At 43.6% G+C, this 13,028-nt stretch overlaps 1 protein-coding gene across 1 annotated transcript; it reads left to right on the top strand.

Annotated features, from left to right (window-relative positions):
* Positions 1–10,126: 10,126 nt before the first annotated feature.
* On the top strand, positions 10,127–11,368 carry LOC127298338 (putative F-box protein At5g15660). Its single transcript, XM_051328225.2, has one exon. It carries the CDS (start codon positions 10,127–10,129, stop codon positions 11,366–11,368), a length of 1,242 nt encoding a protein of 413 aa, XP_051184185.1.
* The last annotated feature ends 1,660 nt before the right edge of the window (positions 11,369–13,028 follow it).

Below are 13,028 nucleotides of genomic sequence, written 5' to 3'. Positions count from 1 at the left end.
ACCCCCTCCAGTATTAAGTTGCAAAGCAACAGACAATTGCATTAAGTATGGTGCGTAATGTAATCAACAACTACATCCTTAGACATAGCATCAATGTTTTATCCCTAGTGGCAACAGCACAACACAACCTTAGAACTTTTTGTCACCGTCCCTGTGTGTCAATGCGAGCATGAACCCACTATCGAGCATAAATACTCCCTCTTGGAGTTACAAGCATCTACTTGGCCAGAGCATCTACTAGTAACGGAGAGCATGCAAGATCATAAACAACACATAGACATAACTTTGATAATCAACATAACAAGTATTCTCTATTCATCGGATCCCAACAAACGCAACATATAGAATTACAGATAGATGATCTTGATCATGTTAGGCAGCTCACAAGATCCGACAATGAAGCACAATGGGGAGAAGACAACCATCTAGCTACTGCTATGGACCCATAGTCCAGGGGTAGACTACTCACTCATCACTCCGGAGGCGACCATGGCGGCGTAGAGTCCTCCGGGAGATGATTCACCTCTCCGGCAGTGGTGCCGGAGGCGATCTCTGGATCCCCGATATGGGATCGGCGGCGGCGGCATCTCGGGAAGGTTTTCCGTATCGGGGCTCCCCGCACTGGGGGTTTCGCGCCGGTGGCTTTAAGTCGGCGGACGGGCCGGTCCGGCGGCGGCCCGCGGGCCCCACACCCCCGGGCCGCGCGGCCAAGGGGGGGGGGGCCGCGCCGCCCTAGGGTGTGGCCACCTCGTGGCCCCACTTCGTCTCCTCTTCGGACTTCTGGAAGCTTCGTGGCAAAATAGGACCCTGGGCGTTGATTTCGTACAATTACGAGAAAATTTCGTTACAAGGATTTACGAAACCAAAAACAAAGAACAAAGAATCGGCACTTCGGCATCTTGTTAATAGGTTAGTTCCAGAAAATGCACGAATATGACATAAAGTGTGCATAAAACATGTAGATAACATCAATAATGTGGCATGGAACATAAGAAATTATCGATACGTCGGAGACGTATCAGCATCCCCAAGCTTAGTTCTGCTCGTCCCGAGCAGGTAAAACGATAACACAGATAATTTCTGGAGTGACATGCCATCATAACCTTGATCATACTATTTGTAAAGCATATGTAGTGAATGCAGCGATCAAAACAATGTATATGACATGAGTGAACAAGTGAATCATATAGCAAAGACTTTTCATGAATAGCACTTCAAGACAAGCATCAATAAGTCTCGCATAAGAGTTAACTCATAAAGCAATAATTCAAAGTAAAAGCATTGAAGCAACACAAAGGAAGATTAAGTTTCAGCGGTTGCTTTCAACTTGTAACATGTATATCTCATGGATATTGTCAACATAGAGTAATATAATAAGTGCAATAAGCAAATATGTAGGAATCAATGCACAGTTCACACAAGTGTTTGCTTCTCGAGGTGAAGAGAAATAGGTGAACTGACTCAACATTGAAAGTAAAAGAATGGTCCTCCATAGAGAAAAAGCATCGATTGCTATATTTGTGCTAGAACTTTGATTTTGAAAATATGAAACAATTTTGTCAACGGTAGTAATAAAGCATATGTATCATGTAAATTATATCTTATAAGTTGCAAGCCTCATGCATAGTATACTAATAGTGCCCGCACCTTGTCCTAATTAGCTTGGACTACCGGATCATCGCAATACACATGTTTTAACCAAGTGTCACAAACGGGTACCTCTATGCCGCCTGTACAAAGGTCTAAGGAGAAAGCTCGCATTGGATTTCTCGCTATTGATTATTCTCAACTTAGACATCCATACCGGGACAACATAGACAACAGATAATGGACTCCTCTATTATGCATAAGCATGTAACAACAATTAATAATTTTCTCATATGAGATTGAGGATATATGTCCAAAACTGAAACTTCCACCATGGGTCATGGCTTTAGTTAGCGGCCCAATGTTCTTCTCTAACAATATGCATGCTTAACCATAAGGTGGTAGATCTCTTACTTCGCACAAGACGAACATGCATAGCAACTCACATGAAATTCAACAAAGAGTAGTTGATGGCATCCCCAGTGAACATGGTTATCGCACAACAAGCAACTTAATAAGAGATAAAGTGCATAATTACATATTCAATACCACAATAGTTTTTAAGCTATTTGTCCCATGAGCTATATATTGTAAAGGTGAATGATGGAATTTTAAAGGTAGCACTCAAGCAATTTACTTTGGAATGACGGAAAATACCATGTAGTAGGTAGGTATGGTGGACACAAATGGCATAGTGGTTGGCTCAAGTATTTTGGATGCATGAGAAGTATTCCCTCTCGATACAAGGTTTAGGCTAGCAAGGCTATTTGAAACAAACACAAGGATGAACCGGTGCAGCAAAACTCACATAAAAGACATATTGTAAACATTATAAGACTCTACACCGTCTTCCTTGTTGTTCAAACTCAATACTAGAAATTATCTAGACCTTAGAGAAACCAAATATACAAACCAAATTTTAGCATGCTCTATGTATTTCTTCATTAATGGGTGCAAAGCATATGATGCAAGAGCTTAAACATGAGCACAACAATTGCCAAGTATCACATTACCCAAGACATTTATAGCAATTACTACATGTATCATTTTCCAATTCCAACCATATAACAATTTAACGAAGAAGAAACTTCGCCATGAATACTATGAGTAGAAACTAAGGACATACTTGTCCAAATGCTACAGCGGAGCGTGTCTCTCTCCCATAAAGTGAATGCTAGGATCCATTTTATTCAAACAAAACAAAAAACAAAAATAAACCGACGCTCCAAGCAAAGCACATAAGATGTGATGGAATAAAAATATAGTTTCAGGGGAGGAACCTGATAATGTTGTCGATGAAGAAGGGGATGCCTTGGGCATCCCCAAGCTTAGACGCTTGAGTCTTCTTGATATATGCAGGGGTGAACCACCGGGGCATCCCCAAGCTTAGAGCTTTCACTCTCCTTGATCATGTTGCATCATACTCCTCTCTTGATCCTTGAAAACTTCCTCCACACCAAACTTAGAACAACTCATTAGAGGGTTAGCGACAATAAAAATTAACATATTCAGAGGTGACACAATCATTCTTAACACTTCTGGACATTGCATAAAGCTACTGGACATTAATGGATCAAAGAAATTCATCCAACATAGCAAAAGAGGCAATGCAAAATAAAAGGCAGAATCTATCAAAACAGAACAGTTCGTATTGACGAATTTTATTAGGCCACCAGACTTGCTCAAATGAAAATGCTCAAATTGAATGAAAGTTGTGTACATATCTGAGGATCATGCACGTAAATTGGCTTAATTTTCTGAGCTACCTACAGGGAGGTAGACCCAGATTCGTGACAGCAAAGAAATCTGGAACTGCGCAGTAATCCAAATCTAGTACTTACTTTACTATCAAAGACTTTACTTGGCACAACAAAACACAAAACTAAGATAAGGAGAGGTTGCTACAGTAGTAAACAACTTCCAAGACACAAAATAAAAACAAAATACTGTAGGTAAAAACATGGGTTGTCTCCCATAAGCGCTTTTCTTTAACGCCTTTCAGCTAGGCGCAGAAAGTGTGTATCAAGTATTATCAAGAGACGAAGTGTCAACATCATAATTTGTTCTCATAATAGAATCAAAAGGTAACTTCATTCTCTTTCTAGGGAAGTGTTCCATACCTTTCTTGAGAGGAAATTGATATTTTATATTACCTTCCTTCATATCAATGATAGCACCAACAGTTCAAAGAAAAGGTCTTCCCAATATAATGGGACAAGATGCATTGTATTCAATATCCAAGACAACAAAATCAACGGGGACAAGGTTATTGTTAACGGTAATGCGAACATTATCAACTTTCCCCAAAGGTTTCTTTGTAGAATGATCAGCAAGATTAACATCCAAATAACAATTTTTCAATGGTGGCAAGTCAAGCATATTATAAATTTTCTTAGGCATAACGGAAATACTTGCACCAAGATCACATAAAGCATTACAATCAAAATCTTTAACCTTCATCTTAATGATGGGCTCCCAACCATCCTCTAGCTTTCTAGGAATTGAGGCTTCGCGCTCTAGTTTCTCTTCTCTAGCTTTTATGAGAGCATTTGTAATATGTTGCGTGAAAGCCAAATTTATAGCACTAGCATTAGGACTTTTAGCAAGTTTTTGCAAGAACTTTATAACTTCAGAGATGTGGCAATCATCAAAATTCAAACCATTATAATCTAAAGCAATAGGATCATCATCCCTAATGTTGGAAAAAATTTCAGCAGTTTTATCACAGGCAGTTTCAGCAATTTTAGCAGTTTCAGGCAGTTTCTCGCGCTTTGCATTAGAAGTGGAAACATTGCTAACACCAATTCTTTTATTATTAATAGTAGGAGGTGCAGCAACATGTGTAGCATTAGCATTACTAGTGGTGGTAATAGTCCAAACTTTAGCTACATTCTTCTCTTTAGCTAGTTTTTCATTTTCTTCTCTATCCCACCTAGCACGCAGTTCAGCCATTAATCTTATATTCTCATTAATTCTAACTTGGATGGCATTTGCTGTAGTAACAATTTTATTATGATGATTCTCATTAGGCATAACTTTCGATTTCAAAAGATCAACATCAGCAGGGTATGGCCTAGAATCATTGTGATTGTTATTTTTAATGAAATTCACATCAACATATTCTTTTTGAGCTACCAATGACGCTAACGGAACATTATTAGGATTAACATTAGGCCTACCATTCACAAGCATAGACATAATAGCATCAATCTTATCACTCAAGGAAGAGGTTTCTTCGACAGAATTTACCTTCTTACCTTGTGGAGCTCTTTCCGTGTGCCATTCAGAGTAGTTGATCATCATATTATCAATAAGCTTTGTTGCTTCACCAAGAGTGATGGACATAAAGGTACCTCCAGCAGCTGAATCCAATAAATTCCGCGAAGAAAAATTCAGTCCTGCAAAAAAGGTTTGGATGATCATCCAAGTAGTCAGTCCATGGGTTGGGCAATTTTTAACCAGAGATTTCATTCTTTCCCAAGCTTGAGCAACATGTTCAGTATCTAATTGTTTAAAATTCATTATGCTACTCCTCAAAGATATAATTTTAGCAGGGGGATAATATCTACCAATAAAAGCATCCTTGCATTTAGTCCATGAATCAATACTATTCTTAGGCAGAGATAGCAACTAATCTTTAGCTCTTCCTCTTAATGAGAAAGGGAACAATTTTAATTTTATAATGTCACCATCTACATCTTTATATTTTTGCATTTCACATAGTTCAACAAAATTATTAAGATGCGCAGAAGATCATCGTAACTAACACTGAAAATTGCTCTCGCATAACAAGATTCAAGAAAGCAGTGTTTAATTTCAAAGAATTCTGCTGTAGTAGCAGGTGGAGCAATAGGTGTGCATAAGAAATCATTATTATTTGTGGTTGTGAAGTCACACAACTTAGTATTTTCAGGGTTGGCCATTTTAGCAACAGTAAATAAAGCAAACTAGATAAAGTAAATGCAAGTAACTAATTTTTTTGTGTTTTTGATATAGCAAACAAGATAGAAAATAAAGTAAAACTAGCAACTAATTTTTTTGTATTTTGATTTAGTGCAGCAAACAAAGTAGTAAATAAAACTAAGCAAGACAAAAACAAAGTAAAGAGATTGAGAAGTGGAGACTCCCCTTGCAGCGTGTCTTGATCTCACTGCAACGGCGCCTTAAATTTGCTTGATGCGTGTGGTTGACACGTCCGTTGGGAACCCCAAGAGGAAGGTGTGATGCGCACAGCGGCAAGTTTCCCTCAGTAAGAAACCAAGGTTTAATCGAACCAAGAGGAGTCAAGAAGCACGTTGAAGGTTGATGGCGGCGGGATGTAGTGCGGCGCAACACCGTAGATTCCGGCGCCAACGTGGAACCCGCACAACACAACCAAAGTACTTTGCCCCAACGAAACAAGTGAGGTTGTCAATCTAACCGGCTTGCTGTAACAAAGGATTAACCGTATTGTGTGGAAGATGATTGTTTGCAGAAAACAAGAGAACAAGTATTGCGAGATTGTATTTCAAGATAGAGAATTGGACCGGGGTCCACAGCTCACTAGAGGTGTCTCTCCCATAAGATAAACAGCATGTTGGGTGAACAAATTACAGTTGGGCAATTGACAAATAAAGAGGGCATGACCATGCACATACATATTATGATGAGTATAGTGAGATTTAATTGGGCATTACGACAAAGTACATAGACCGCCATCCAAACCGCATCTGTGCCTAAAAAGTCCACCTTCAAAGTTATCATCCGAACCCCTCCGGTATTAAGTTGCAAAGCAACAGACAATTGCATTAAGTATGGTGCGTAATGTAATCAACAACTACATCCTTAGACATAGCATCAATGTTTTATCCCTAGTGGCAACAAAGACAACACAACCTTAGAACTTTCTCACATCGTCCTGTGTGTCAATGCAGCATGAACCCACTATCGAGCATAAATACTCCCTCTTGGAGTTACAAGCATCTACTTGGCCGTAGCATCTACTAGTAACGGAGAGCATGCAAGATCATAAACAACACATAGACATAACTTTGATAATCAACATAACAAGTATTCTCTATTCATCGGATCCCAACAAACGCAACATATAGAATTACAGATAGATGATCTTGATCATGTTAGGCAGCTCACAAGATCCGACAATGAAGCACAATGGGGAGAAGACAACCATCTAGCTACTGCTATGGACCCATAGTCCAGGGGTAGACTACTCACTCATCACTCCGGAGGCGACCATGGCGGCGTAGAGTCCTCCGGGAGATGATTCCCCTCCCAGGTGGTGCCGGAGGCGATCTCCTGGATCCCCCGAGATGGGATCGGCGGCGGCGGCGTCTCTGGAAGGTTTTCCGTATCGTGGCTCTCGGTACAGGGGGTTTCGCGACGGAGGCTTTAAGTAGGCGGAAGGGCAGGTCAGGAGGCGGCACGAGGGCCCCACACCACAGGGCCGCGCGGCCAAGGGGGGGGGCCGCGCCGCCCTAGGGTGTGGCCCCCTCGTGGCCCCACTTCGTCTCCTCTTCGGACTTCTGGAAGCTTCGTGGCAAAATAGGACCCTGGGCGTTAATTTCGTCCAATTCCGAGAATATTTCGTTACTAGGATTTCTGAAACCAAAAACAGCAGAAACAAAGAATCGGCACTTCGGCATCTTGTTAATAGGTTAGTTCCAGAAAATGCACGAATATGACATAAAGTGTGCATAAAACATGTAGATAACATCAATAATGTGGCATAGAACATAAGAAATTATCGATACGTTGGAGACGTATCATCGGTCGACGTCGTTACCTTGTCGAAGGCGTCATCTTTGCCCATCTTGGCACTACACTCGGCGAGTTGGGGATGCGCGGCTGCCGGTGAAAATCGTGTTCCGACCTCGGTTGGCGGACGATGGCGACGTGTCGCGCCGCAACCTTCTTGAAGGCATCGTCGACGCAGTCTGCGGTTTCTCACTCGTGCTGCTCCGAGGGAAACCCTAGGTCCGGGTCTCCCGGATCGGACGATGGCGGCGCGTCCTGCGTCGTTCTACCTCTTGGGGCATCGTTTTTGGAGCAGCTGCTGGATGTTGGCGGACTTCGGTGGAGTGGTGTTCATCTACCACATTTTTGGCGCCGAGTCTCAGTGGCATGGTGCTGCAGGGTATCGACGACAGATGCGGGATGATGTATACGTGCAGGAGGGTGGAGCCGTCTGGCGTCATGGTGGCACTGACGGCAGGTCTTGCAAGGTTAATGTGTTGATCTCTCTTGAAGATGGTGTCGAGGAAGACGGCGGGAGCAACTCATGTGGCGTGTGCGTTGGCTTGCGCTGAGAGTCTGCTTGACTGGATGTGTTTCGCACCTGCTATTGGGCGGTCTGAGAAGGCATTTAGTTTTGGATGATTTGAGTTGGTGTATTGTCACCATCTTCATCCCACTGTAGGTATAGTAAGGTTGCTTCGAGTTTGATCTTTTGTATTTTTTCTTGTAAGGTTTCGTGAATAATCTAATATAAAAAAAGCCGTGTGTATCCTTTGGATGCAGAAGCTGGGGAGATATTTCCCTCATTTTGAAGAAGAAAAAAAGAAAAATGATCATATAAGCGCAGCCACAGTGTTGCTAAAAGCTAAATATGCCACATAATAAAAATAGCGTTGGTGTCAAATGGCTAAGGTTTTGTTTACATTATACAGTTATATTATTGCATAAAACTTAATACGAAAAATATATTACAATAAAACATCTTTATTTATTTACCTGTAGGGCACATATCCAACAACATCACCACCATCTGATCCATGCTGCAGCCACCGAGAGAGACTCGATGGATGCATGCCAACCATGATGTGCCTAGGCCCGAAGACGAGACCTAGCAGCCTTGTCACCACACAGACTCTGTCGGGAACCAGCCACGAAGTCTGCACCGCTCGCCGCCCTCCCTCCCAGATGACGACAGAAGCAACCGCCATCAACCGAGAGGAAACCATCGTCCGCCATCCTTCGTGCTGCTGCAGGGCAGTCACACTGTTATGCCAGCGTCCACGCCACACCCAAACCCTAGATCATCGTCCCGTGCTAGCGAGCGCAAACGACGGGGTGAGGGAGGCCCCACCGCCAGGGCTTTGCCTAGCCGCACCCTCTGGTGGCAACGAGGTGGGAGGTGGGAAGGGGATGGAGAGGTAGCGGCGGCTAAGGCTTCCCCACGGTCGCCAGACAGGGGGCGACGTGAGGGGTTACGATTTAAATTAGCCAGTTAATTTAGGATAGAGGCAATATTAGCGATCAATCACATCTGTCGCTCTAGTCTATGATGAGTTTATCACGTATAGACCACAGTTATATTGCGGAAAAATATTCAGAAACTACAAATGTAGCTCGGGCTACATGTAAGTCTTTTTGTTATTTGAAAATGACGTATGAAAGGACATAGATTTGGTACACATGGGCACCAATGATCTCTTTATTCAAAAAAATAAAAAAATTATTACTAAGTTTTAATTTTATTGATGTAGCCAGTAATGTATCTCACAAACGAGCAAAATTTTATTTGGAAACAATGTGTAGTTTGGGATACACAAAAGTAACAAAAATGTATATGTAGGTATAGTGATTTTAAATCTCTAAAAAGGACATACTTTGTCATTTTTGTTTGCTCATAATACAAAATATTTGAAAATGAAAATTTTCATGTTAGTGGGATAGATCATCATCTACTTTTAGAATTTTGTTTCATAATTTCTTTAACCTGTAAATATAAATTTTTAATTTTTATAATATGCCGAGAGCACTGGTGTTCGGGAGCCAAAATAACTTTCCTCATATTAAATTGCAAACAATTATGAAAGATAATACCGATGTTGATACTGTTGTATTCTATAAACATATAAAATATCAACTCAAACACCATTGTATTTTGGGCAACACAACAATGATAAAATCTGGCTATTTTTGTAGATTTCAAAGTTTGCACTATTCACTATTTGAGATATCCATTTTTTTATTTTTGCACTATATATTAGAATATAAATTAATTCGAGTTGAGTATTTGCAGTTTTTTTAAAAAAAATTCAGGTTTAAAAAAATGCCATATTCAAAAATTTGAAAAGTGGCCAACATGTAGCCCTGGCTACAAAAGCCGCACTCGCAAATATTTGCCTGTTTAGGTTACTCTTATTATAAGTAAGGAAGGACCAACAAGCTAGGTCCATGCCAGCAAGTCCATGCGCTAACCAGCACACAAAAATCCTGAAGTCGAACAGAAAACAAACGCCAGCCCATGAGAATATACGGGAACAAAATTATGCTTTACCTCGTATATAGTGGCATCAGTCTATTCCAAATTTGAGAGTTTTTTTCTTTTAATATTGTATGTATCTAGACATACTTTAGTGTGTTCATTCATTTTATTACGTATCTAGTCAACATCGAAATATATAAAGCATTTTGTAATTTGGAAGGTTTTTTTTTACTGGCGCATACATAATGCAGTACCTATCTAAAACCTGTACATAATCTTCGGAGTAGGCATACACAGGCTCAAGCAAAGGAAGCCACGAAGGATTAGAAGATGGATCATCGGCGGCGACGCCCGGAGAAACGCCGCAGGATAATAACGCCTCCTCCGGCTGCCGGCATCGCCCTCCCCGACGACCTGCTTTTCATGGAAGTCTTGGTGCGCCTCCCTGCAAAATGCCTCCTGCGCTTCAAATCTGTCTGCCGCTCCTGGTGCGTCGGCATGGCGGACGCCGGCTTCGTCCGCCGCCACCGTGATTTCTCCCGCGCGAGTCAGCCGTCAATGCTCCTCATCGGGCGCAAGAGTGCCACCGAAGACGAAGAAGAACCCTCCGGGGACATCACCTTCTACCGCCTGCGGCTGGGACAGACACCGGGCAAGTCCAAGGTCAAAGCGGAGTTGCTGCTCGAGAAGGCGTGCCCACTGGAAGCGGCGGTATCACCGACGCATTGCGATGGCCTGGTCGCCATCGTAACCGCCACGGATCAGGTGTTTGTGTGCAATCCGGCCACAAATGAGCTCGTCGCGCTGCCGCTCGGCAGCCCGAACGTGGAAAACACAAAGTTTCCATCGGGGGCGATCGGCTTCGACCGGTGGCGCAACCAGTACGTCGTCGCCAGGTACTTCTACCGGCGCCGGTGCTACGACGACGAGTCCGGCGGCAAGCTTGATTACGACATCGGGCACGAGATCTTCACGCTCGGGGGCAAGTCCTGGGAGCTCACCGCGGACCCGCCCCACGCTATCAGCGGCACTCGGCCGGCCTACACGGGAGACGCCTTCTACTGGGCGTGCGATGAAGACGAACACCCCCGTCCGAGCTCGCTGCTACGGTTTAGCCTGCGACACAGGACGTTCGACCTGGTGCCATGCCCTCCTAACTTCGGCTACCACACTGCCCTCGACCATCTGGCGGAGCTAGACGGCAAGCTGTGCTATGTCAACAATGGGGCCTCGTTGACGACCTTCGACGTGTGGCAGCTGGCGGATGACGGCGGGACAGGACCAGCCCAGTGGTATCTGCGCTGCCGGATCGATCCGGGAGACGACGACGAGTGCTTCGGGAGCTACGGCTTCCTGCCGCTTTGGGCCACCGGCGGCAGGATGCTGGTGATGGTGTCTGACGAGACGCTGTACTGGTGCGACGAGAAGAGCCGAGGTGTGGAGGAAGTGGTGGACCTGGAAGAGGCTCTGGACTTGGAGGAGGGCAATTATGTTCGCCACGTCGTCCCATACAGGGAGAGTCTCGTCTCCATCAGAAACTTCACTGTCGAAGGACATCTCGCAATCTCGTAACTAAGTTCAGTCTGCAAGAAAGGTTTGAGTTTTGCACTGATAATCATGAGTAGTCCAAAAACCCTTAACAAGTTCAGTGTGAATATCACCCCTCAAAAAAAGTTCAGTGGGAACAATTAATTAGTCTGGAAATCTTAGCGTCAGGTGTAAACGAGGCATGCATGTACACCAACTCTATGTACATATATGTATATATAGTTGTCTTGTCTTGGCAATAACATTTTCCGTTTAGAGCTTCCACAACAATGCCAGACACTTACCTAGGTGCTTAAGTAGCCAACAAAATTTCTTGTCCCAAATTATACACCAGTAAGAATATTGCCCCTTGAACTGAATTTTGAATATGGCAAAAAAAATCGCATAAACCCTTTTCAAAACAGTTTTGCTTGATCTTCCCCTGCATGCATATAGCTCCCTAGTGGAAGCAAGGACTATAGCTAAGGGCCCACGCTTGCTTGTATATTGCCGCCAGTACCGAAAAATCCAGCTTTGTCGTGTTCATGTGGGTTTGCATGTGTCAGGGAGCCTGGAACACGGCAAATACTGTCTTTGCAATGTGAGCCTTTGCCATGACACACGACAAAGGACATATCACGCCCACGGTGGAAAAAAACACACGACAAAGAAAAGGCACACAACCACATTGTAGCAACCGTCGACGCCGCTTGTAGCAATCGCCACCGCTGCTCGCAGCATCAACTCATGTCCCTTGCATCTTAGGCAAACACTGGTCGCGACATCATACCTGGCCCTTGGAGCACGAAAACACCATAGCAGCACCGGGATCACGATGCTTCGATTTGCAGGTTACATGGTGTGGCTCGCAACTCCTCCATGCCCGCAGCATCAACGCTGGCGTGGCCTACCTTGCGGATCCATCCATCAGCTGTGTGTGGCCATGCATCAAATGCCACTCAATTCTCGGAGGTTGGTTGTTCAGTACTCGCACCACAACAGCGCGGATTGCAGCCATGGGAAGGTGCAACGGCGACACGCCTTGCTGTGGACAGAAGGTTAGCCATAATGCTGCGCGCGGGAGGTCGTCCATGGCGGCACACGTTGTTCTATCGTGGTTGTGGAGAGGCTGCAGAGAAATCGAAGAATAAAGGGGAACCAGGGAGGGGCGAGTGGATGGGGATGACCGGGTGAAGAGATAAGGCGTAGGAGGGTCTCAGCCAAGGATGCGTGGCGCACGAGACAACAGAGGGCATATAACTATTTGATAGATCCAAGGGCGCCCCGACCTGGAGGTTCTGAGCGACGCAGTCTTCGGCTGAACATGATCATTTTCTTTTTCAGAATAAGGTTACACCCTAAGATACAAGAAGGATTCCATTGTATTGCAACAAATTTTATTGCAACGACACTTTTTGCTGCAATAAATCACAATATTACCATGTAAATTCCAATTGTGGTAATAGGGGCCCATGTATTGCCACAATTTTACTGTGTTGTGGGAAGCTAGACTTTTTTTTGCAGTAGAGGGTAGTTAGTGCAACAAAATGCTAGCTCGTACGAATATTTAAAACACATTGCAATGTTTTTATTTCATTGACATAATTTTTTGGTTGCGAAAGTAGGTACTGCAATAGAACGTACGTGTGTGGTAATATTTAAGACATATTGTCACAATGTTATGCTGTTGTGAAATAGATGTGAT

Source organism: Lolium perenne, chromosome 5, assembly GCF_019359855.2.
Source record: "Lolium perenne isolate Kyuss_39 chromosome 5, Kyuss_2.0, whole genome shotgun sequence".
NCBI classification, from domain to species: Eukaryota; Viridiplantae; Streptophyta; class Magnoliopsida; order Poales; family Poaceae; genus Lolium; species Lolium perenne.
This window is presented reverse-complemented; position numbering and strand designations above follow the sequence as displayed.

Bases quoted from the DNA above. Each gene is read 5' to 3' on its own strand.
- LOC127298338 (XM_051328225.2), top strand. From the start codon at position 10,127: ATGGATCATCGGCGGCGACGCCCGGAGAAACGCCGCAGGATAATAACG.